This window comes from Trichophyton rubrum, assembly GCF_000151425.1.
Source record: "Trichophyton rubrum CBS 118892 genomic scaffold supercont2.6, whole genome shotgun sequence".
Taxonomy (NCBI): domain Eukaryota; kingdom Fungi; phylum Ascomycota; class Eurotiomycetes; order Onygenales; family Arthrodermataceae; genus Trichophyton; species Trichophyton rubrum.
Window position 1 is genome coordinate 534,569 of NW_003456423.1, and position 19,117 is coordinate 553,685.

The 19,117-nt window shown below is 45.9% G+C and overlaps 11 protein-coding genes across 11 annotated transcripts in view; 5 read left to right on the forward strand and 6 right to left on the reverse strand.

Annotated features, from left to right (window-relative positions):
* The window catches only part of TERG_05606 (uncharacterized protein), a gene marked incomplete at both ends in the record, with an annotated part of 1,011 nt that extends 636 nt beyond the window's left edge, over window positions 1–375 (forward strand). Inside the window, one exon of the mRNA XM_047748460.1 lies at window positions 156–375. Coding sequence (XP_047604442.1) covers window positions 156–375 — 220 coding nt within the window. The remainder of the gene's footprint in view (window positions 1–155) is intronic.
* Window positions 376–548: 173 nt separating this feature from the next.
* Window positions 549–851, reverse strand: TERG_05607 (uncharacterized protein; the record flags this gene model as incomplete). Its single annotated transcript, XM_047748461.1, has 1 exon — window positions 549–851. The coding sequence occupies one exon, from the start codon at window positions 849–851 to the stop codon at window positions 549–551; it is 303 nt and encodes a 100-aa protein (XP_047604443.1).
* Window positions 852–1,778: 927 nt separating this feature from the next.
* On the forward strand, window positions 1,779–2,122 carry TERG_05608 (uncharacterized protein; the record flags this gene model as incomplete). Its single annotated transcript, XM_003233686.1, has 2 exons — window positions 1,779–1,922; window positions 1,979–2,122. 2 exons carry the CDS (start codon window positions 1,779–1,781, stop codon window positions 2,120–2,122), a joined length of 288 nt encoding a protein of 95 aa, XP_003233734.1.
* Window positions 2,123–2,368: 246 nt separating this feature from the next.
* Window positions 2,369–2,599, reverse strand: TERG_12313 (uncharacterized protein; the record flags this gene model as incomplete). Its single annotated transcript, XM_047751288.1, has 1 exon — window positions 2,369–2,599. One exon carries the CDS (start codon window positions 2,597–2,599, stop codon window positions 2,369–2,371), a length of 231 nt encoding a protein of 76 aa, XP_047606648.1.
* Window positions 2,600–2,614: 15 nt separating this feature from the next.
* Window positions 2,615–4,449, reverse strand: TERG_12314 (uncharacterized protein; the record flags this gene model as incomplete). Its single annotated transcript, XM_003233687.2, has 5 exons — window positions 2,615–2,751; window positions 2,808–3,401; window positions 3,469–3,695; window positions 3,747–4,297; window positions 4,345–4,449. 5 exons carry the CDS (start codon window positions 4,447–4,449, stop codon window positions 2,615–2,617), a joined length of 1,614 nt encoding a protein of 537 aa, XP_003233735.2.
* A 522-nt stretch (window positions 4,450–4,971) lies between these two features.
* TERG_05610 (uncharacterized protein) lies at window positions 4,972–5,529 on the forward strand (the record flags this gene model as incomplete). Its single annotated transcript, XM_047748462.1, has 2 exons — window positions 4,972–5,194; window positions 5,255–5,529. The coding sequence occupies 2 exons, from the start codon at window positions 4,972–4,974 to the stop codon at window positions 5,527–5,529; spliced, it is 498 nt and encodes a 165-aa protein (XP_047604444.1).
* A 1,170-nt stretch (window positions 5,530–6,699) lies between these two features.
* On the forward strand, window positions 6,700–7,840 carry TERG_05611 (uncharacterized protein; the record flags this gene model as incomplete). Its single annotated transcript, XM_003233689.1, has 5 exons — window positions 6,700–6,830; window positions 6,877–6,944; window positions 7,001–7,061; window positions 7,120–7,140; window positions 7,288–7,840. The coding sequence occupies 5 exons, from the start codon at window positions 6,700–6,702 to the stop codon at window positions 7,838–7,840; spliced, it is 834 nt and encodes a 277-aa protein (XP_003233737.1).
* A 963-nt stretch (window positions 7,841–8,803) lies between these two features.
* TERG_05612 (uncharacterized protein) lies at window positions 8,804–9,748 on the reverse strand (the record flags this gene model as incomplete). Its single annotated transcript, XM_003233690.2, has 1 exon — window positions 8,804–9,748. One exon carries the CDS (start codon window positions 9,746–9,748, stop codon window positions 8,804–8,806), a length of 945 nt encoding a protein of 314 aa, XP_003233738.2.
* Window positions 9,749–10,849: 1,101 nt separating this feature from the next.
* On the forward strand, window positions 10,850–12,108 carry TERG_05613 (uncharacterized protein; the record flags this gene model as incomplete). The annotated part of the gene is made up of 3 exons (XM_047748463.1): window positions 10,850–11,234; window positions 11,288–11,604; window positions 11,653–12,108. The coding sequence occupies 3 exons, from the start codon at window positions 10,850–10,852 to the stop codon at window positions 12,106–12,108; spliced, it is 1,158 nt and encodes a 385-aa protein (XP_047604445.1).
* A 2,148-nt stretch (window positions 12,109–14,256) lies between these two features.
* Window positions 14,257–16,485, reverse strand: TERG_05614 (uncharacterized protein; the record flags this gene model as incomplete). The annotated part of the gene is made up of 5 exons (XM_047748464.1): window positions 14,257–14,322; window positions 14,409–14,758; window positions 14,823–15,414; window positions 15,477–16,225; window positions 16,440–16,485. The coding sequence occupies 5 exons, from the start codon at window positions 16,483–16,485 to the stop codon at window positions 14,257–14,259; spliced, it is 1,803 nt and encodes a 600-aa protein (XP_047604446.1).
* A 567-nt stretch (window positions 16,486–17,052) lies between these two features.
* TERG_05615 (uncharacterized protein) lies at window positions 17,053–18,614 on the reverse strand. Its single transcript, XM_047748465.1, has 3 exons — window positions 18,102–18,614; window positions 17,938–18,044; window positions 17,053–17,880 (listed from the first exon to the last, which is right to left on the reverse strand). Exons 1-3 carry the CDS (start codon window positions 18,468–18,470, stop codon window positions 17,628–17,630), a joined length of 729 nt encoding a protein of 242 aa, XP_047604447.1. The 5' UTR covers window positions 18,471–18,614; the 3' UTR covers window positions 17,053–17,627.
* Window positions 18,615–19,117: the final 503 nt, after the last annotated feature.

Here is a 19,117-nt window from a genome sequence, read left to right on the forward strand (position 1 = left end):
TGATGCCCCAGGACACACTTCTTCTATGATTCCCACGGTACAAGGCATGCACTTAGAACTTCGTAAATTAGGATCAGAAGTACGGTCAGAAGTATGGGCGATGGTAGAAATGAAAACTTACAAGACTGAGGAGTGAGTATTTTCACACTTACAAGGACAATCACAATCCTTGATATCACACTGAAGCGACAGGCTAGAGACAAAGCGGCGCCGCTTATTTTCCCTGTTTTTCACTATGACTGGCTTAGGGACCATTTCGGCACACAGAGGAAAAGCCGTGAGCTCTGGAGTATAGTCGTCAGAGAAAATCAAATTGCTAGCTTTGAAGAACTCTGCGGGTGCTTCCGCAAGGGCATATACCTTGTTCAACTTTAAGTAGATGTTTCTGGTAACCCTTCACACTGTGGTTGCAAACCAGCCGCCTCGCCTCATTCTATTACTCGAGTCAGTCCAAACTTCCTTTGAATTACATTCTTACCACCTACCCTGATTGTATCGAACCGGGTAATAAACTCCTTTTTCGTCTTATCAAGCTTAATTTTAGCTTTCTAAACCTGCCATGCATCCTCAAGGACCATCTCTCGTTCTTCACTCCCAGCTTCCCCAGACATAAGCTGGATAATACCATCATCGGGAGGGCTATCTGGGGCAAAATTGGCATTAATTTGACATACAATTACCTGCAGACAGGCATCCGCTCCTTCAGGAAGTTGATGTAGGATCTCTTTTAGCTCTTTCCGGGGGATTTCGAGATTATAATAGGCCGCAATTGCTTGTAGTCCGGTAATAGCGAAATGGTATAGAATCCTAGGGCTGGAAACTGATAGTATTCTTGGGAGCTGGGATGCCATGCTCGCGACGAAGGCAAACAAATATATAGAGGGATAGCTTATGTAGATAACATATATTTGGTATAATGTATAATTTACCATCAAGGATATCACTGAGTATAGGGATATTAAAGCTCTATATATAATGAGTTTACAGGCGTTTGTTTTCTAGCACTTGATCCATGCTGCATAAGCCCCATAGAGTAAGGCGGCTGTTAATGTAGCTCAGTTCGTCTGAGCATCCAATTCTGTATTTTGTGGCACATATTGTGATTTCAAATTTCATCCACATAGTTACCTTACGAGGATCTAAGGTGGTGGTGACTAGCAGCAGAAAAACAGTTTGGTTGCTTACACAATTCATAGCCACAACAGCTATGTCAGAAGACTGACTCGTGTTACCAAAGGCTTTTTGCCCCATATAGCGAAGCCAAAGCCATGGTTTATGTTATTATAATTTCAGTGCTCCTCTGCTATAGAATGAGATTGCACTTCCACTAGTTAACTAGCTGGAACTAGAATTCGTTAGTCTCCTCCTTATGGGTACCCTTTTACCTAATGGTTAATGCCGAAGACTCTGCTCGAAGTCCTGAGGTAATTAAACTTGGCTTTATACTACCTAGCAAAATTCCAAGTCTCTTTTATTATACCAGGTTTTTGGTAGTTATCAACTGTAGGTTCTGCAAGTCGAAGCAGAATGTTGATTTTAACTAGTTATCGGGCTTGGCACACGACTGGGCTCTTAACTATGGCCCGTGGAGGGGCAAGTCATGTGCACCTTTCGAACATCGATTTATGATGAGGGGCATAGGGATAGGTGTCGAAACAAAACACGTCTACCATATGCTCCTAAGCAACTGCATCACGCACGCTCCGTCACAAAGCATGCGGTCTAATATATAAACGGGGAAGTGAGAGGCAATTAGACACCCGTGGAACTGGACAGATATGGCGTCCCTTGGAGAAACCGCAGCCAAAGTTGCAACCAAGGTGAGAGCAAAGGTCCAACGAAGCTCTCATGATAAGTATCCTTGGTTATATCCTCGAGGCTGTGAAAATGAAATTGCACCAGTTATTGATATGTGGCTAAAGGTTTGAACGTCTTATTTTACCAGTGAAGTAAAGCATACTAATAAATCACTAAAAAGGATCGCGTAGCTGCGGAATATGTCCTTCAGAAAACTGGAAAGCGTTTCAAAGTAAACCCACGAGAGAACGTCGCCGAATCTATGCTGTCGTTTGGACAGACAAGGGCGGCACGCTTCCCAAACCATTTCCCGGCAAATATTTGATCATACTAGGGCTAGAGTATGTGGATACAAATAACGGTCTTCCATTTCTCAAAGAGAAAAACGCCTTAGATCACGGGGAGTATATCCTTCTTTCGGGTGATGATGATATGGTTTTTGGTTCCCAAGGGGGAGGAATATCGCTGTTTATTGTATTAGATATGTGAGAAACTGGGCGATAGAAGTCGCCACGGTTCTGTCGCCGGAAAGAACTTTCCACCCCCCTGGTCTTGGACATATCTTGGTAACTCAAAAGCTTCCCTCATCCACCATCCCACCCCAGGACAGCGGATGGCCGTAGGGAGGAAATACTAGTATATCCGTGGTCTGGGTGTTGGATATTGGGACAATGCCTGCATCATCTGTGTTTGCCCACGTGGTTAAGTCCCCGATTTGAGGAGACTGTGCTATATCGCCGTCATCAGCCCAATTTGACGGGTCTCCATACGTTGCGGATTCTAAAACAGTGCCTGGCCCCATGTCACTGGCAGTGTCTCAATGTCCAGGCTTGGAGTGGTTTCTGTCTTCAAAGGGAAGGCTACCGGCCAACGCGGTACGGCCTTTGTCCATCTCACCTGGAACATTCCCGTGCGTTATATAGCCTGAATTCTGCCCGTTGGGGTGTGCAGATACTATTTAGTCAAAGTCAGTACGTAAACAGCTCCAGTTTCTGGGTATAAAGCCATACACGATTGGAAGTGTTGCAACTGTAAACCTGACAGGCTGTTCGCCTCCAGCTCTCCGTCGGTTACTACCTCAGGTCCCATTGACGTCCATTCCGACGGAGTAGCCGCTACTTCCTCAGTAAAGCCCGAAGAGATTTCGGAGTTTGTGGGAGCGTTACTGTCTGCGGCGGCTCTAGCAAGCAAATCCAGGTTTTGGGTTGAATTCTCGATCTCCTGATCCATCGCATGACTTTGAGGTTGCTGTACTTCCTGATTAACTGGTTGATTGGCGGTAGTAGCTTGTTCGCTTGGAGCTCGCGCGAAATCATCTGGATTTCTATTTGTTAATACCTCTGGGTAGATATTGGCTAGGTCGCTTCCATGTCCGCCCTCCGTCCAACTTTGCACGTCGTGGGAACGATGTATCAACCCATCTTGGCTCCTTGCGCTCTGCTGGTTGCTCAATATAGCATGTAGACGGCGGCGTTTCTGAGTTTGTTGCGTAGTCTTATCCTGTCGTGGCCGTGTAGTCTGCTCATTTGCACATGCTTGGAAAGAAGCCCGTCTCCTGAAAGTTTCGTTTGGGCCAAATTCGCTACGCTTCCTGCGCCGACGTACTGTAGTTGGAGGATGAACTTCATTAGATACTGTGATGCCGTTATGGGTAGATCCAGGCTAACTTACCTTCCCCTTGTCTTACAGGAGAACCGAACTGCAGCCCCTGATAGAGGAATGGGATCTTATCAAGAAGGCTGCGCAAATATCCTATAACTGTCTCCGTAGCGGTACCGACTGTGATACTACCTCTATCGTCCACTGTCGCAGATGCGGCCTGCTTAATACCACGATCCAACAATAATGCCGTACAAGCGGCATGCACAGGTCCTTCCATCGGCAGGTGAGTTTCCCAACTATCCTAGTTAGAAGAGGGTCATCAAAAATTGCACATAGGGGCTGCTTACAGAGAATCGCCGATGTCAGGAAGGACGCAAAGGCTGCCTATCCCTAGTTCCTCTACCAATGTGTTATACCTCTTAGATTTCGATACCCATCCCGGTAGACACTTGCGAATTTTGTCTCTATGTTGAAAACGAAGGCTGGATTCGCTGATAAGCCTAAAAAGGTGGTCGTAGGTCTCAGTGTTTGCATGCGGATTGCCGAACTTATTAAACAGCTCCAATATGGGAATCAAAGACAGACGCCATCGAACTCCGTTAACTTGACGACTTTGGTCAAGTTCATACAGGTAGTTGAGGTAGTCAGCGGGTGAGCTCTCTCGACAGAGATTCTTTGAGACACCTCGAAAGAGTGATGATGGATCGTTATGTCCATTGTAAAGAGCACGTCCGACGGCCGGGTGAAGCTTAGGTGCGGGCGCTGCCCACAAGGTCTGAAAAGCCCGGTGTTGTATGATTTTCTCTTCACCATATTCATGGCGCTTTCTCCCTGCCTGACTGCTAATAAGCTGCCGTAGAGGCGCTGGAATTTCAAGACCTGCAAGCTGTTCTTTAAACTGATGAAATTAGAGGTAGATAGTTAAACGTTTCGGTGCAAACTCACATTCTCATCCTGAAGTAGAACTCCATCTATACGCTCATCTCCATTAACCTGACCACAAGCGATGATTATCCGCTCCGCAAGCTGTTTGCTCCCCATAGCCCCCATTTTCAGTTTGAAAGAGGAGAAGACAGTTACTCTTCATTATGAAGCTAGTTTTGTCGAGCAAAATATCAGATATCGACAAGTCAGTTGAAATCAAAATCGACGCTAACCACAATTCGATATCTCGGTTTACATGTAAACAGAGTTAGTGATTTTTGGTTAAGCGTCATCCTTAACTAAAAGTTCGTCCCCACTAGTTAAACCAGGGACCCGCTTCGGCACAGAACTTTATTGTTGAGGCATCAAAAGCTGTGGAACATCTGCCAGCCCTGGGAGTACATGTACGAACAATCGACTTAGAAGCTAGACAATCCATAGCTTGGAGCACTATCATGTAGTTAAAGCTTAGATCATGATATTCAATTGAGATGACCGCATATAAGAAAGCTGCTCACCGCTTCTCTCAGCTTGGACAGTTTTCTTCCTTAATCCAACCCCGCGTCGAGTCTGATCCCTTACAACTCTCTTACGAAATTTGAAAATATGCTTTCCCAACTCTTCTGCTGTCTTTCTCACTGGCAACCAATGTTACAGGAGCTGTCAACCGATAAGGATCCGCCAACAGGGAATTATACAAGTCAGCAGGAAATGAGCTACAAGGAGAAGCAAGACGCACCCTATGCTCCAACAGAGAATCCACCACATTCACGGGCTTATCTGTCTAGTCAGGGTTTCGAAGAAAGGAGTGTGGCCTTCTCCATTGGATTTCTAAGAATCTTCTCTGTTACATCAGAAACAGTTAATGGAGGTACGTAGTATTCCGGCTTCCTTTTAGACCAATATTGAGGAAACTAACTAATGAGTGAAGACGCTCGTACCCAGGATAGCAAACCAAGTGGGTTGCATTTAACAAGTAATGCATCCTTCCCGACAGTTGTATCCTGTTTCCGCCCTTATCCACCAGGTTTGAATGAGGCGACTTTTGAGCTACAGGGGGGGTATACATATACTATCAGGGATATGGTTCAGGATGCAGACCTCGATAGGGCGGTTATTAAGTGGAACGATGCTTATGAGACCTCTATGCAAGAACAGCGAGAAAAATTTGGAAAATGTGAAAGAGATAAATTCGCTGGTTTTTAATATAATTATGGGTACGGAGTACTCCGTCCAGGCCGCTCTACTTTGGCTTCAAATCATGAAGCTTTAAGGTTGTCCCGTTTATTGTGGATACAAGGGCTTGGCGGAGAGTTTGCTAGGCACAGCCAATTATCTATGAGGCTCTTGCCCCACCACCAACCTCTGCTAAATCCCAAGTCGCAAATAATACCTTATCACTAGTGTGTCAATATCTTTCGGGAAAAGAAGGGTTTTGCACACTAAAGCTCGAGGCCTATTCCAACTACCCCATATTAAAAGAATATTTGAATACAACATTGGCAGTTACCAATCAGTTTCCAGCTCCGGGATCCGAAAAGCGACACACCCAACTCCACGGCCCAATGTTTTTTGATCATGGTGGAGTAAGTGTCAGTGAAAGTTTCCAACTCAGACGCAGCTTATGCAGCATGCCCGTGCATTCCATGACTCGAGATTTTCCAATGTAATATGGCTGAGTGTCAATCAAAGTTTTCAAGCTTGTGAAAACTTACGCGGCATATTCACAGAGCCCACGACCCAAGGGTTTTTGATTGTGGCAGGGCCAAGTGTCCATCAAAATTTCCAAACCGGGAGCGGCTTATGCAACATACTCGTGCAGTCTATGACCCAAAGGTATTAAAATGCGATATGGCTGAGTGTCGATCAAAATTTTCCACTTGATGGCTTTTTAGCTAACATAACCGTAGAGTTCATGGACTAGGGATGGTTTCCACACAATCTCGATAATGGCCGCTATTGTCTAGGAGATATGAAGAATGAAGAATTTTACACATTAATTAATTCATCCTACCCTTGCTAACTACCTTATATTCATTTTATGTATGTTAATGCCTTGCTTCTAGCTATTCATTTGACAAACTATATCTCATTAAGATAGTGACACATTCATGATTACAATGCCTCCAGCAGGTACCCATGCAGCTGCACATTGCTACATTATGCGGAGGATACATCCGTACCTCCAAGTCAGCCATGACACCCATGCATGAACTAGTACTAGAATTCTAGCAGGGGAAAAAAGAATTGTGATATATAGCGCGGTGTCTCTCTCCTTCTCAATCCCTTGCTAGGTATTTTTTTTTTTCCCCTCAAACCAATTTCAATCAAGCCAATTGTTCGTATTATCAAATATTCGGTGCCTGGATTTTCAAAATGGTCGTCACAAAATACGTTCTGTTCGAAGGAAGTGGTAACTATCCAGCCCCCAACGACATGGTGAGGGTGTCATACTTATGCTATCCGTGGCACGGCCAAAATCAGCAGAGCTACCGCGAAGAGAAACAGTAAGATTTCCTCCACTCACACTGGATGGTGACTGATCTTTGGTAGAATTATCATCCCCGGAGATCACAGTTTTAAAGAATTCCGTATTGGGGACAAAATTGTTCCTTCTGGTAGTAGTACCTTAAGTATATGATCAGTTGAATTATACTAAGTGGCATTTTCCTGCCAGGACTTAATGAGGGCATCTCTAATATGAGGCCTGGTGAAAGAAGCATGCTCGTTATCCCTAGGTATAAAAATCTAGCGACTAATTATCATTAATACGGCCCGTTAGCTAACTTGAATTAGTGGCAGCGCATATGGTGATAAGTACGGGAATCTCCCCTCTTTGTGGTAATCCAGAATCCAGCTTACATTTTTAGGGGATTGCCTGGATCAATACCACCAAACTTGGATCTTGTATTGTATGAATCTCAACTTCTGATACCGATGTCTTGGTGAGCTGACAACTTATAGCATCGTCCATTTAGAGAGTATTACCCGGGAGAAGCCCAGTTCGGGGATATATGGCTGCACTTTCAAAGGTTGCTTTCGCCTCTTCGGTAGTTTCGATTCATGGGTTGCCCATGAAAGCAAAAACCACTCTGTACGACAGATCTGGCGGTGCCCCGTGGGTATTGAAAGTGGAAAAGAATGTGCGAGACTTTTTGAACGTCCCCAGGGGTTTAGGCAGCATCTAAAGCAGGGCCATAACCTTGAATCAGAGGACGCGTTTGTGAATATCTGCTATCTTGGAGGTGATTATCAGCGTCGGTTCTGGTGTGGCTTCTGCGAAAAGGCTTATCCAATGGCGAAAGAGGGGTTTGTAGCAATAGCTGGGAGACACAAGCATGTCGGTAGTCACTTTGAAAACGGGCAGAGTATCACGGAGTGGGTGGATGCCGGAGGTCACAAGCCAAATTGGGCCAGTGCTTCTGACGGAGTATTTGAAGTTGTTGGTTCTCCCCCGTTTGAGTGTGCGATTCTTAAAGAGGGGGTGATATCCAAGGCTCGGGCTATTGCATGTTAACTATACCTAGGTAGCTTCTTCAGTTTTCATTGCTCTGTCATGATCTCGCAGGGTAAATTCACATCTTTTTCGGATAGTATGTCTACAAAGTTCAGTGTGTAGTCAGTTACCTATCATCTAAGTAGTTACCCTCCCTCGGGGGAGTTATTCACATACTTTGAGCCTATTATACTAGGGGATCTATAGAGGGTCAGTAAAGCCCCTGAACTTCATTGTTAAAAAGTGTACCATTTGCTCCGTACAGAGCCTCTCCAGGTGTACAATAAACTAATGGCGAAAAAAAAAGTTATATGACTAGGGTCAATTGCGAAGGGTGGGACGGGGGTAACGTGTACATTCTTCCACAGGATTTGCAGGCAAGTTATTACATGGGATGGAGGTTACAACTGGATGCATCCCATGTCAAATCTCGTATTTATGCAGAACGATACTCTAAGCCATTAAAGAGAGAGGGGAAACTCATGTAAACCAACTGCCAACTCAAGAGTAGTATTAGTCAAGATTGCACTAGTTACAACTGAAAGTTTGCATGTGGATGCCTGTAAAGGCGTCAAAGCACACATAGCTGGTTTAATATCCTCAGCCAATTCTATGAATCAACTAATACCGAACTTCTTTCTACATTAGCTTCAAGAAATCCTTAGTCCAGGTTAGATACCTCATATAAACTTGTATTAGGTCGTATCGTCAACTGATATAGCAAGCTCTTCACCTAAAATTAAACAATAAAGAGGGAGAAATGGCCGACAAGTTTGAGAAAAAGAATAACACGACAAAGAGCGAGGAATCCAAGGTTGAAACAGCATCCTATGGGATTATAGCATCGCCAACTGAATTACAAACTGTTCTATCCTCCGGACAACGAGCAAGAGATGTGCGGACTGAAATACACCATGCAAAGACATTGGATATACTTACACGGAACCAAGGGAGCGCTGAAAGCCCTAAGAATCAGAACCAGAACTAAGGGTCTGAGGTCTCAGATGGAAGGAAAGCTCGTCGAAGATCAACATCATAGGCCTCCTTATCCTTTAACTTTTTTGTGAGAATATTCCCGATATCCGATCTCCACTGGAACGCCATTACAAGGCCATATTCCTCATTGCTATAATTATCTTTTCCGAGTTTTGTTTGGATTCGATCAAGGAATAAGCAGAAGATAGCAGCAGGACTCCGGAGAGCAAGTGAATACCATAATGTACCCATTTCCCATGCTTTTGTCATTATTGTAGATAGCCGAGTGCTCTTCATGCTATAATTATGCTGTTGATTCATAAAAGCATAATCTTCCTCTTGAGCTAAGATATGGACAAACTCAGTCCACATCTTCCTATACTCGTCCTCATTAATAGCATCCGCATACTCACTTGTAAGCCAATATGGCGGATGAATCATCTCAATAGGTAGCGAGCATCCCCATTCAAGATCAACAAGAGAGGTGATATTCCAGTGCTGATCAACAAATATATTACTCTGATGGAGGTCAGTCAGAGAAAATATAAACGGTCCTCGGCGTAATTCCCGACAAAAGAAGAAAGGGATAGAAATACGCATTCCTGATAGTGTTGCTATCTGTTGAATATAGTCCGAACCGTTATTAATAGCATTTGGCTGATAAAGAAGGCGGTTATCATGAAGGCTCACAATATCAGTAATATATGAGTCTGAAGTCTGATAGGTATAATCACGGGGTATATCAATAGGAATCTGCTCATTCTCGAGTTCTTGAATTTCGAGGGTTAAAGGTCGATTTGATAATGAGATAAATCCATTATTATCAATAGTAAATGAACCAATACATGGTAAAGGAACTCGGGCAAAACTTAGTAAGATACGGGCAAGACTTCGAAAAAGTGTAGTTCGCAAAGCCGTATTATTCGAGTGTGTTTGCCAGGTATTTGATAGCATTGTCCCTTGCTTTGGCTCAATATATTCTATCAGAAGGTATGCCAGATCGGAGGGAGGACTAAGAGCGAGAGGCTGATGGCGAATATAGGCGGATGGAAGAACAGATATTGACCAGATAAATTTGCTTGCCCAGAGGTATAACTGGCGGCGTATATACTGGTAGTATCTCGAGAAGAATGGCAAGTTTTTTCTAGTAGTAAACTAGAATTATTAGCTAGTGGTAATATTATAAATAATAAGTACAGCACACTTACTGATTCACCTGAAGATAGCGAAAATCCATAAAGTCTCGGAATAGGGATATGAGGATGGTTCTCTTCTAGCCATGCATATGTGCTTGCCTCACATCGTATTTTTTCATCCATATTACCAGGCCGAAATGCTTCACCAACTTTGTATGGAAGTGGTAGTCGGAGAAGTACTTGATTCCCTGGTTGCTCCCTTATCCAATTATGGATAGTAACTGGGATACACAAATTGAAGCTGCCCCAGAGCCATCTATGTGGGTCCGCGACATGACACTTCGAAGGAGTTATATTTAGATGATGAGCAACGACCCCCTTTATCCATTGCTCTCTGTTGACTAGCTCTGTAATAAACTGATTCTGCTTTTCTGGGTATTCAAGTCTGTGAAGAATATTGACCTCCTTATCTTTGGCCGAGGAATAGGAGATCTCTCCACGGAGAAGTGTCCGCTTCATGGTAACGAAAAGAGGAGCTTGGTTTCAGTATAGAATGAAGCTTTCAGAACACGGAGTTCAAAGAAATCCATTCGATGTCTACGACGCTAAAATATTCGGATAATCATTACTCCCGCAGCCAACCAACCGATGGACAACCGGGAAGAGAACCTCAAGTTACCAAATGTTTGTTTCATCGCCTAAGTAAAGTTTATCAGCTACCGCGCTAAGCAACCAACCTTATCCTAAGCGCGTCTCAACTTAATAGAATTAGTCATCCATTTATGCTTTACCGCGGCCCGAGAACAACTCCGACGTCGACCGGCCAGGGTCACCTGCAGTTCCAATCCAACCTCCACTGCCCGCCAGTATCTAATTCTCTAGACTCCAGCATCAACTCCGCCTATCCAAGCAACTACCTATGTCGTTGCACAGGCATCAGTCATCCCTTGAAGGGATCCTGGATTTTTTGGAGCCCTTTTCGCTTACTCCACAACAGTCTAGTTCAGCAAAGAGCCTCCTTGATATGCTCGTCAAGGAATATGGCCTCGATCGAGAAATAGAAAATAGATACAAGCCTGCTAAATTGATACATGTCACGCTAGAGCATGTCTTTTCAAAGGACTCATTCTTAACTCTTTTCTTCACATTTCTGCATGAGAATTTGACTGGTGCTACGTCTGACATTACGTTGGCACTATCATACTTCGAGGATATCAGTTCATGGGAGCCAACCGCGCGAAACGATGTGATGAGTGCTCTTGAAAAATTTGCACAATACATGGTTACCCAGTTCTTTCTTCCACGTGCGTTCAATTTGCCTCCTACTTGCGATTGCTTTCTAACTCAAGCAATACAGTTAGAGCATCATCCGTCAAGACACCGCAGCCGACACCCACCTCATTATCCACGATACAAGCGTCGACCCCTACTGGCACAAAACAGCGCATATCTGTCTTGAGACACGATTGCCTCATTCGTGATCACCATCGATGTATTGTGACTCGAAAATTTGACATTACAGAAGCTAGACGACGCGTTGCGCTTGACAAAAATTGTACAGATGATGATGGCAGGCTCCTTAAAACAGAGCGACGTGATAACTTCCAGTATCTAGAAGTTGCCCATATACTGCCACATTGCCTAACAAAAGTTGCTTCTGAGGATGAAGATCTGGTAGGAATGAGCCCTGCAGCGCCTAGCATCTTACTAACTGGATATGAGACTGAATCGAAGAAGATCGTACTCCGGATTCTGGACATGTTCGATCCCGGCATTACTCACTTCATCGATGGCCCGAAGATCGACAGCCCATCGAACGCTCTTACACTAACCATTGATAACCACCGGCTCTTTGGTGAATTCAAGATATACTTGGAGCCTACAGGCGGAGCGTATGAATACAGGATTCATTCCACCGAGGATGATTTTCTAAGCGATCCCTTTTTTCCTGTTACTCGCACCCTGATGCTCAGTCCCAACCGTACAATAGACCCCCCGTCTCCTCGGCTTCTCGGCATTCATCGTGCCATCTGTCTTATCCTTAAACTAAGCGGTGCCGCTGAATATATAGAGCACGTCCTTCGGGACTTGGAGCTGGTGACAGTGGAAGCAGATGGGTCTACACATGTAGGGGATATAGTGAGATTACGAATTGATGGCTGGATTGCTGCATTCTAGTCAGAGGAAGTCGTTCCCCCCCCCCTTTTTTTTTGACCGGCTTTTTTCAAACGCGAACGATACGCTAACTAAGGCTAAGGTTCCACGGGGTATCGCTACAACTATCAGTATTGAATAACAGAAAAATCATGAGACATGTCATTGATTGCTTTTACAAGCTCATACCGCTTCCTATCATCGCGAACTCTTGTGCGGGCGAAGATTGCATCTTCGATATCCCTCAGTGCATCGGTTGAGCTTCTCCCAGGAAAGAATTTGCTGGGGATTGTTGTTGAAATGGTATAGAACGAATGTCTAAAGGCGATGTCACGTTCTGGGCCATCACCCCTGAAAATTGCTAGAATACGATATTCATCTGGTGCAATGCCTCTTCCAACAAGGTGTTAGTCATGGTGGTTCCGTACATAGCCTTCTTCGGGAACAGGCCCTATGCCCAAGCATAGATGCGACTTTTTCCGCACTGTATACGCCGACTAAATACTCTGTCCAGGCAGAAATCACAACAACGTCCATCATGTTATTGTCCTCCAAATACTCCCGTCGCATCATGGCCCGCCTCCAATTGCTAAAAAAAGGATAAGAATCGTGTTGGTTTCTGTCGCCATGAGAGATGATCATCGAAATCTTGCCGTGATGGCGCATTATCATAAACTGTTTATCGTGCACATATATAGTTCTCTCAAAAACCTGTGTTTTCATGGCACTCGGTGCGAAACAGCATTAATGGCTTCAGCTCGTGGATCGAAGGACATTCTTGATTTCGATGCTAGATGCTCTATTCCAAGCATAAGCCTTGAAACCGAGTGTACTGCTCCCAAACTCTATCTTCCACTATTGACAGGCTTTCTACTTGACAAATATTGCAAAAGCTCAACAATAGTATGGACGAGGGGGGTGGGTGGAAACGCCCAGGCTCAATACTGCATAACAGAAGAAGGGATACGACGCAAGTTGGCCAAGCGGGCAGCCTGGAACTTCCAGACAGTGTGACACGATATTTTCCTAGCAGTTATATATGACAGCACCCAGAGCGAGTATCGAATATTTTCGCAGTCTTGGATGGCGTGGGTATGCTTCGTATTAAGTAGGGGACGCATTGAATAAGGGTTGGTGCTCACTGCTGTTTTCTAGCATGCTCGCCATGGCTCGAGGTATATGAACAGGAGTGACATAAATGCATAACTAGTTACCTAGTTACGAACCTGCTAGTTATTCTCAGTAAATACGCCCTAAACCCTGCGGCGTGTTGGCTGCGTCCGGGGGGGATTGTTGATTTCTCCCTTTTGCCTTTGATATTTTCTGGCTGCCTTCGCTTTCAAAAGCTTTGCTGTAGGTAATTAACTACATAGTTATACTAGTTCTAGAATAACTATCCATCCGCCTCAAAAGGCGTGAGAAAACTGCTGACCGAAAGGTTAACAATACCGAGACGGACCTGATGGCTTTGACGGAGATTTTATCTAGCCTACTCAGTTACGAACCCCAGGGGAGACGTTCCCAGCATCTCTACTCCGAGATATTTCTCACCTGAATAAATGACATGTTTTGATTGGCATAGACTCTTAGTATCTGAGTAGCCTTGACCTCCCAACATTAGCGTTTCCTCTTTGGTATAGCTAGATCTAATATTGCATGTGGTATTTTTGCATATTCCCCTTACCAGTTCGGTTCTACGCTTCAGCTTTAACATTACCTGTAGCAATTACTATTGTCCGCAGCGGAGGTCCTTTCGGGGGCTTTAATCACGGCCTTAGTATTGATCTAATTAATGGTCTAGTTGGTCCACTCTTGAGTCTTCCCTGGCAATTTGAGGCTTTTTGGGTATGCTGCTTCCGCTGATAGCTTCCTCTTCATTCGCATTGCCATAGTAGTAGGCTGGATGTGCCTTCTCATTATTAATTTTGACTGTTGATTGCCCTCTTTCGAGGCAGTGTGAGAGTTATGTCATCGGTAGGGCAGCACACAGGTCAGCGGGCAGACATGAATATAGACTGCTTGATCATTGATTATATCCTTTTTATCCGTTTAATTTTGCATTAAGGAGAAGAAAAAAAGAGAGATAAGGACTCTGTTACATGACAATCAAGAAAAATAAAAAGAGTGATTGAGAGCCGGCCATGCACTCTATCTTGTTTCTCACTTTCGCTGTCACATTTGATGGAATATCTCCTGGGCGGCAGCATGGAGGTCCTTAGCAGCGTCGGCATTGGATGTCTGGTTAGCGTAGAGATGTTAGCTCATTGCTCAAAATGATAGCCTAATCGGTAGTAGGGAGAAGGGACAAAGTTGCTTTTACATACCCTTAGCAAGAGGGGCACTGTTCGTCCATCCTCGACTCCAGCAATTTGTACGTGTTTTCCAGTGGGCTCCTTGCCCTCTGCGTCTCCTACTTTCATCCCTTTGTAAAGTGGAATGTTGAGGATGAGTCGGAATACGCCGTCAGTGCGCATGATAAATCGGGCAGATCTCTTCGTTGGCTTTGTAGCAGCAGCTCCGCCTTCTTCTTCGTCCCCTGCAGCAGATTCGGGCAATTTTTTCACGTTGAGCTTGAAAGTGCCGATGCCGCGTTCTTTCCATTCGCTACCAGTAAAGTGGAAGAGCTTCCCTCGGACAGAAAGATGTGTCTCTTCATCCTCCTCTCCAGTCTCGGCTATAGGTAAAAGGCACTGTCAGTAGATAGTTAAGGGGTTGACGTTTGGGTTGGAACGGCTTACTCTCTTGTTTGAAGAACCGTGTGTCTTCTTTCTCTTCTTCAAGCCCTTGGAAGGTTTCTCCCGTTTCCTCGTCACCTTCGCCATCATCTTCTCCTTCCTCCTCATCATCGTCCTTCTTTTCTTCCTTTGAGCCAAATGCTTTTGGCTTAGTCGTGGATCCAAAATTTGTTGGTTTAGAAGATGCAAAACTAGTCAGTCGTTCACCAGGTTTTGGTGCTGCCGCAGCAAATCCGCTGGCAAACGAACTCTTTGCAAATGCACTCCCACTGAAAGATGCACCAAAAGGCGAAGGTCCCGAGGTAGCAGCTGCAAATGGGGATGCTCCGGACCCAGTGGAGCTAGTTTTGCCATCTCCTTCACCTTCTGTACTAGGTTTGCTCTTAAAGATGGACGCACCGCCCCCAATTGCGCCAAAAGGAGAGGTTTCGGATCCTGAAAATGCAGCTAATTTCGAGGCTGCGAAGGCAGAAGGATTGGTGCTTTGCTCCTTCGCTGACTGCTCGCCTGGCTTAGTAGGGCTCTGCTTCGAGGCAGCCAAGGACCCAAATGGAGAGGTAGCAGAAGTGTTGGAGAAAGGGTTTGGTAGTGTAGACTATAAAAATAAAATGTAAGCGCACGTATAAAACGTCAATCAACAATCATCTCACGGCCTACCTTCGAAGCAGCAGTGGTGTCCTTTGGTTCTTCGGTATGCCGGTCCTGCGAGTTATCACGGTGACGCTTCTTCTCTGGCTCACCCTTGTCTGCGCGGCTATTAGGTGAAGCTCCCAAGCTTTCCAATCCTGCATTCTCCTTGGAAGGGTCAGCGGTGGAATCATCATTCTCTTTCGCACTTTCGTCGTCTGCTTTTGAATCCAAGTCCTTGTCGAATTGGTCTCTGCTTCGCTTCTTCTTTGGGCTTTTCACCTTTTCTAGCTCGAGTGTGGATGTTTCTGGCTCGGCATCCCGTTCAGGGGTCGTTTCCATTTTCGAATCCCTAGAGCGCTTTCTCCTATGGCCACTTTCTTCGTAGTGACCTGACTGTCCGTCGTCGTTCATCAGGTCATCGAGAGACCGCTTCTTCTTCAGGCGTCCACGCTCGGTTGTATTCGTATCGGTCTTGCTGCCTTCTGGCAACTCGCCGTTCTCCTCGCCCATGCTGGTTTGTTCGGGTGCTTGGTCTGGGTTTGCAGTCCCTGTTCCCGCAATGGAAGTCTCCTTTAGCTTCTGACGGACTGGTCGCTCACCGCCGCCGTCTTTATGGGTGTCAGAACACACTTTCTCGCGGGTGAATTCTGTAATAATTCGTTCGGGGGGATCACTAGGTAGAGTAGAACTCTTCGTACCTTCAGAGTAATCGCCCGTGTCAGGGTCAACGTCTTGCTTCGACTGATGCTGTGGTGGTGATTGTCCGGATGTGTCGTCTATTGAAAATGCAGGCGTCAATAACTATACAGAACTCCCATATTCCAAGAGAACTGCACTAGGACAGTAATTGCTCCAGTCACAGGCTCTTATATCAACGTGCAATGGCTCTAACCGCCCATATATCGCGTGAGGCGCTGGCCTCGCAACTCCCGCGAGGTGAGGAAAAGGGGGCAGGATGGGGGCGGAAAAGTGGTAATGGCAAATGCACACCTTTCAGAGCACCATTCTCCTGTCGCAAGCTATCAGGAGAGGCCATGTCAACTGCTGGATCTGGTTCCGCGGCACGTAGTATCTTCTTCTGGCGTTCGATCTCTGGTCGAATGGGTACTTCGGTCAGGTAGTTGGTTAGCGGGGGGGGGTTCAAGGGACCAGCGAAAAAGGGCTCCGACGTCCGCTTGTGTGGCCGGGCGAAAGAGACGAGAAGCAGGCTGTCTCCGAGCAGAGAGTAGTCTTCGGACGACAGCTTAGACGAGGGCGCTCGACGAGAAAGAGGCGGCTTGTGCCAGCTGAGAACAGAGGAGGAAGAAAGAAAAAGAGCGAGAACAGGTTGTAGGTTGTTGGTTGTTGGTGTTGTTGTTGCTTGCTAAGACCTTGCGATGTTTAATTTTAAGACTGGGGGACTTTTCTTTTCGCTGCTCGTCCGTCTAGTGGAGACAGCACATCAACTCCCGCTGAGATCGGAGGGAAAAAGGAGACAGAGACAGGAAGAGGCGGCAGAAGAAACAATGATGATGATGCTTATGATGCTTAGGACGATGATGATGGGATCTGTCAGACGACTTCGGCGGGCTGCCTGTGGCTAGGCTTCTGCCTGGGCTCACATGGAGCGGACAGCGCGGTCCAAGGCAGACACAGCGAGCAGACGACAGCGAGATGGAGAGCGGACGAGAGAGATCAATAGCCTATGGAATGTCTTGTACAGATATGAAGATTAGGTACATTACGAGATTATCTCGGTGCCGTTTTGAGAAACTCCAGTCTCGACCAAATACCAACAGCGTCAACACCGCTATGAACAGGACACGATATCAGTCCTCGAGCAGCCCCAAAGCCGCATCTGCAATTACTCTCCCTTCTGACGTGGCTGCAAAGCTCAGGATACCCCCCTTGGACCGGAAGTTGACCTCTATCGTGTAGTTGAAGCGGTGGTACGTCTGTCCATCCGACGTGCTCTTGCGCGTCTGGAAGTCGTTGAACGTGGATGTCGAAAAGGCAGGGCATATCTCCCCTACCTTGACAACACGGTGGTGGTCTTCTCTCTCCGGCGGCTCGTCCATGGTGCAGGAGAACATGGTGATGTTCTCGTTCAGCGGCTGGCCCAGCTTGAACGTACTCTGGATGTCCGCCTTCATCTTGAAGTTTTCGTCCAGTCGTTTTCCCTGTACAGCCGGCAGTCAGTCAGGCACGCCTCATCTTATTTCCTGTGACGAGAATCAATTTCTGAATGCATACTTTGGGAATCACCCACTCCATCCTCCCGCTGCACATCTTCTCGCCAGTGAGCGGATCAGTGTACGCATTTGCCTCGGGGTCGATGCCTTTCCTGAATCGTTTTCCCCAAGACCAGCCATAGTGCGCTCTACTATGAGTGATAACAGGCTTCAGCCCTTCTAAGCCGCGCAGACATGCACCCTTGACAATTGCAGCTTGACTAATGGCGATTAGCAATTGCATATGACGGGAAAATCCACCTCTCGGTGCTGCTTACCAGTCCGGTGGACATGTCACAGAGCCGATGTTCTTTCCTTTGCACCATTCACCTAGCTTGGTATTGAGATAATCTGAGTCCCCGAAGCCTCCAACAAGTATAAGCCGCTATAAGTTGTTAGTTGCTGCTTGATTGAAGAAGCTCTCCCAGTTATGTAAACTTACGTCAATTCTCTTCTTCTTTTTCTCAGCAGCTTTTACCTGTGACTTGACCAGAGCTATAACTTCCTTTACGACTGGATCGAACAATCGCTGCATGTCGTATTTGGAAAGCTTCACCACCAGTTCGTCATCATCATAGTGGACACTTGGCCCAACGTCCATCCGGATAGGCCCAACTTCCACTCCTCGATCGTCGTTAGGACCTCCAAAGTTCCGCTTCGCACTCTCAAAGGAATTCATGAATCTACTTCCTGGCCCTCGTAACCTCATTGGTACCGAGGTATATTCCTCTCCAAAGGTCTCTTGCATCCACTGGTTGAAATTTCGGTCGATATAAGTCGATCCGCATTTTCCTCCTACATTGCGGAACATGATCTGGTTAGCTACCGAAGACTGACTTTCCTTGATATGGATAGGCAATGATACCTATGCCAACACAAAGCTCTTCAAACTCTAGTCTTGGTTCTGATTTTAGAACTATATATGTGGTGATGTCGACCGTACCGCCTCCGCAGTCACATATCAGGATACCCTCGCCTGGCTATATCTGGAGTCAGCTAATACACGAGCCGCCACAAATTTAAAGGTTGCATACCTGGACTGGATCAATGGCATCTGGTCCCAGGTGTGGTTTTATTGCTGAAAGTGCGGCGGCTTCGGGCTCCTTGATCATGAAGATGGAGTCGTACGGCCTTGACCCGAATCCTGCAGCTTCTGCGGCTTTCCGAGTGGCTAGCTGGGCTTGGTCTGACCAAATCGCTGGCATGGTCAAATATATCTCCATTGGGGTGGCATTGAAAACACCGGCTCCCATCTTTTTCTCGAGCTGGTGGATAAGATATACATATAACTCCCGGAAATAATCTTCGATCACGGACTGTGCGCTTTTCCCCTTTGGCAGACTCATTAGGCCGGATCCAAAAAGGTCCTTCAACGATGGATCATCGTAACCTGTTAGCTGTGCACTTTTGTCTAGCAACAGTTTGGTCCAGGAATAACACATCAAGTTTGGAGAGACC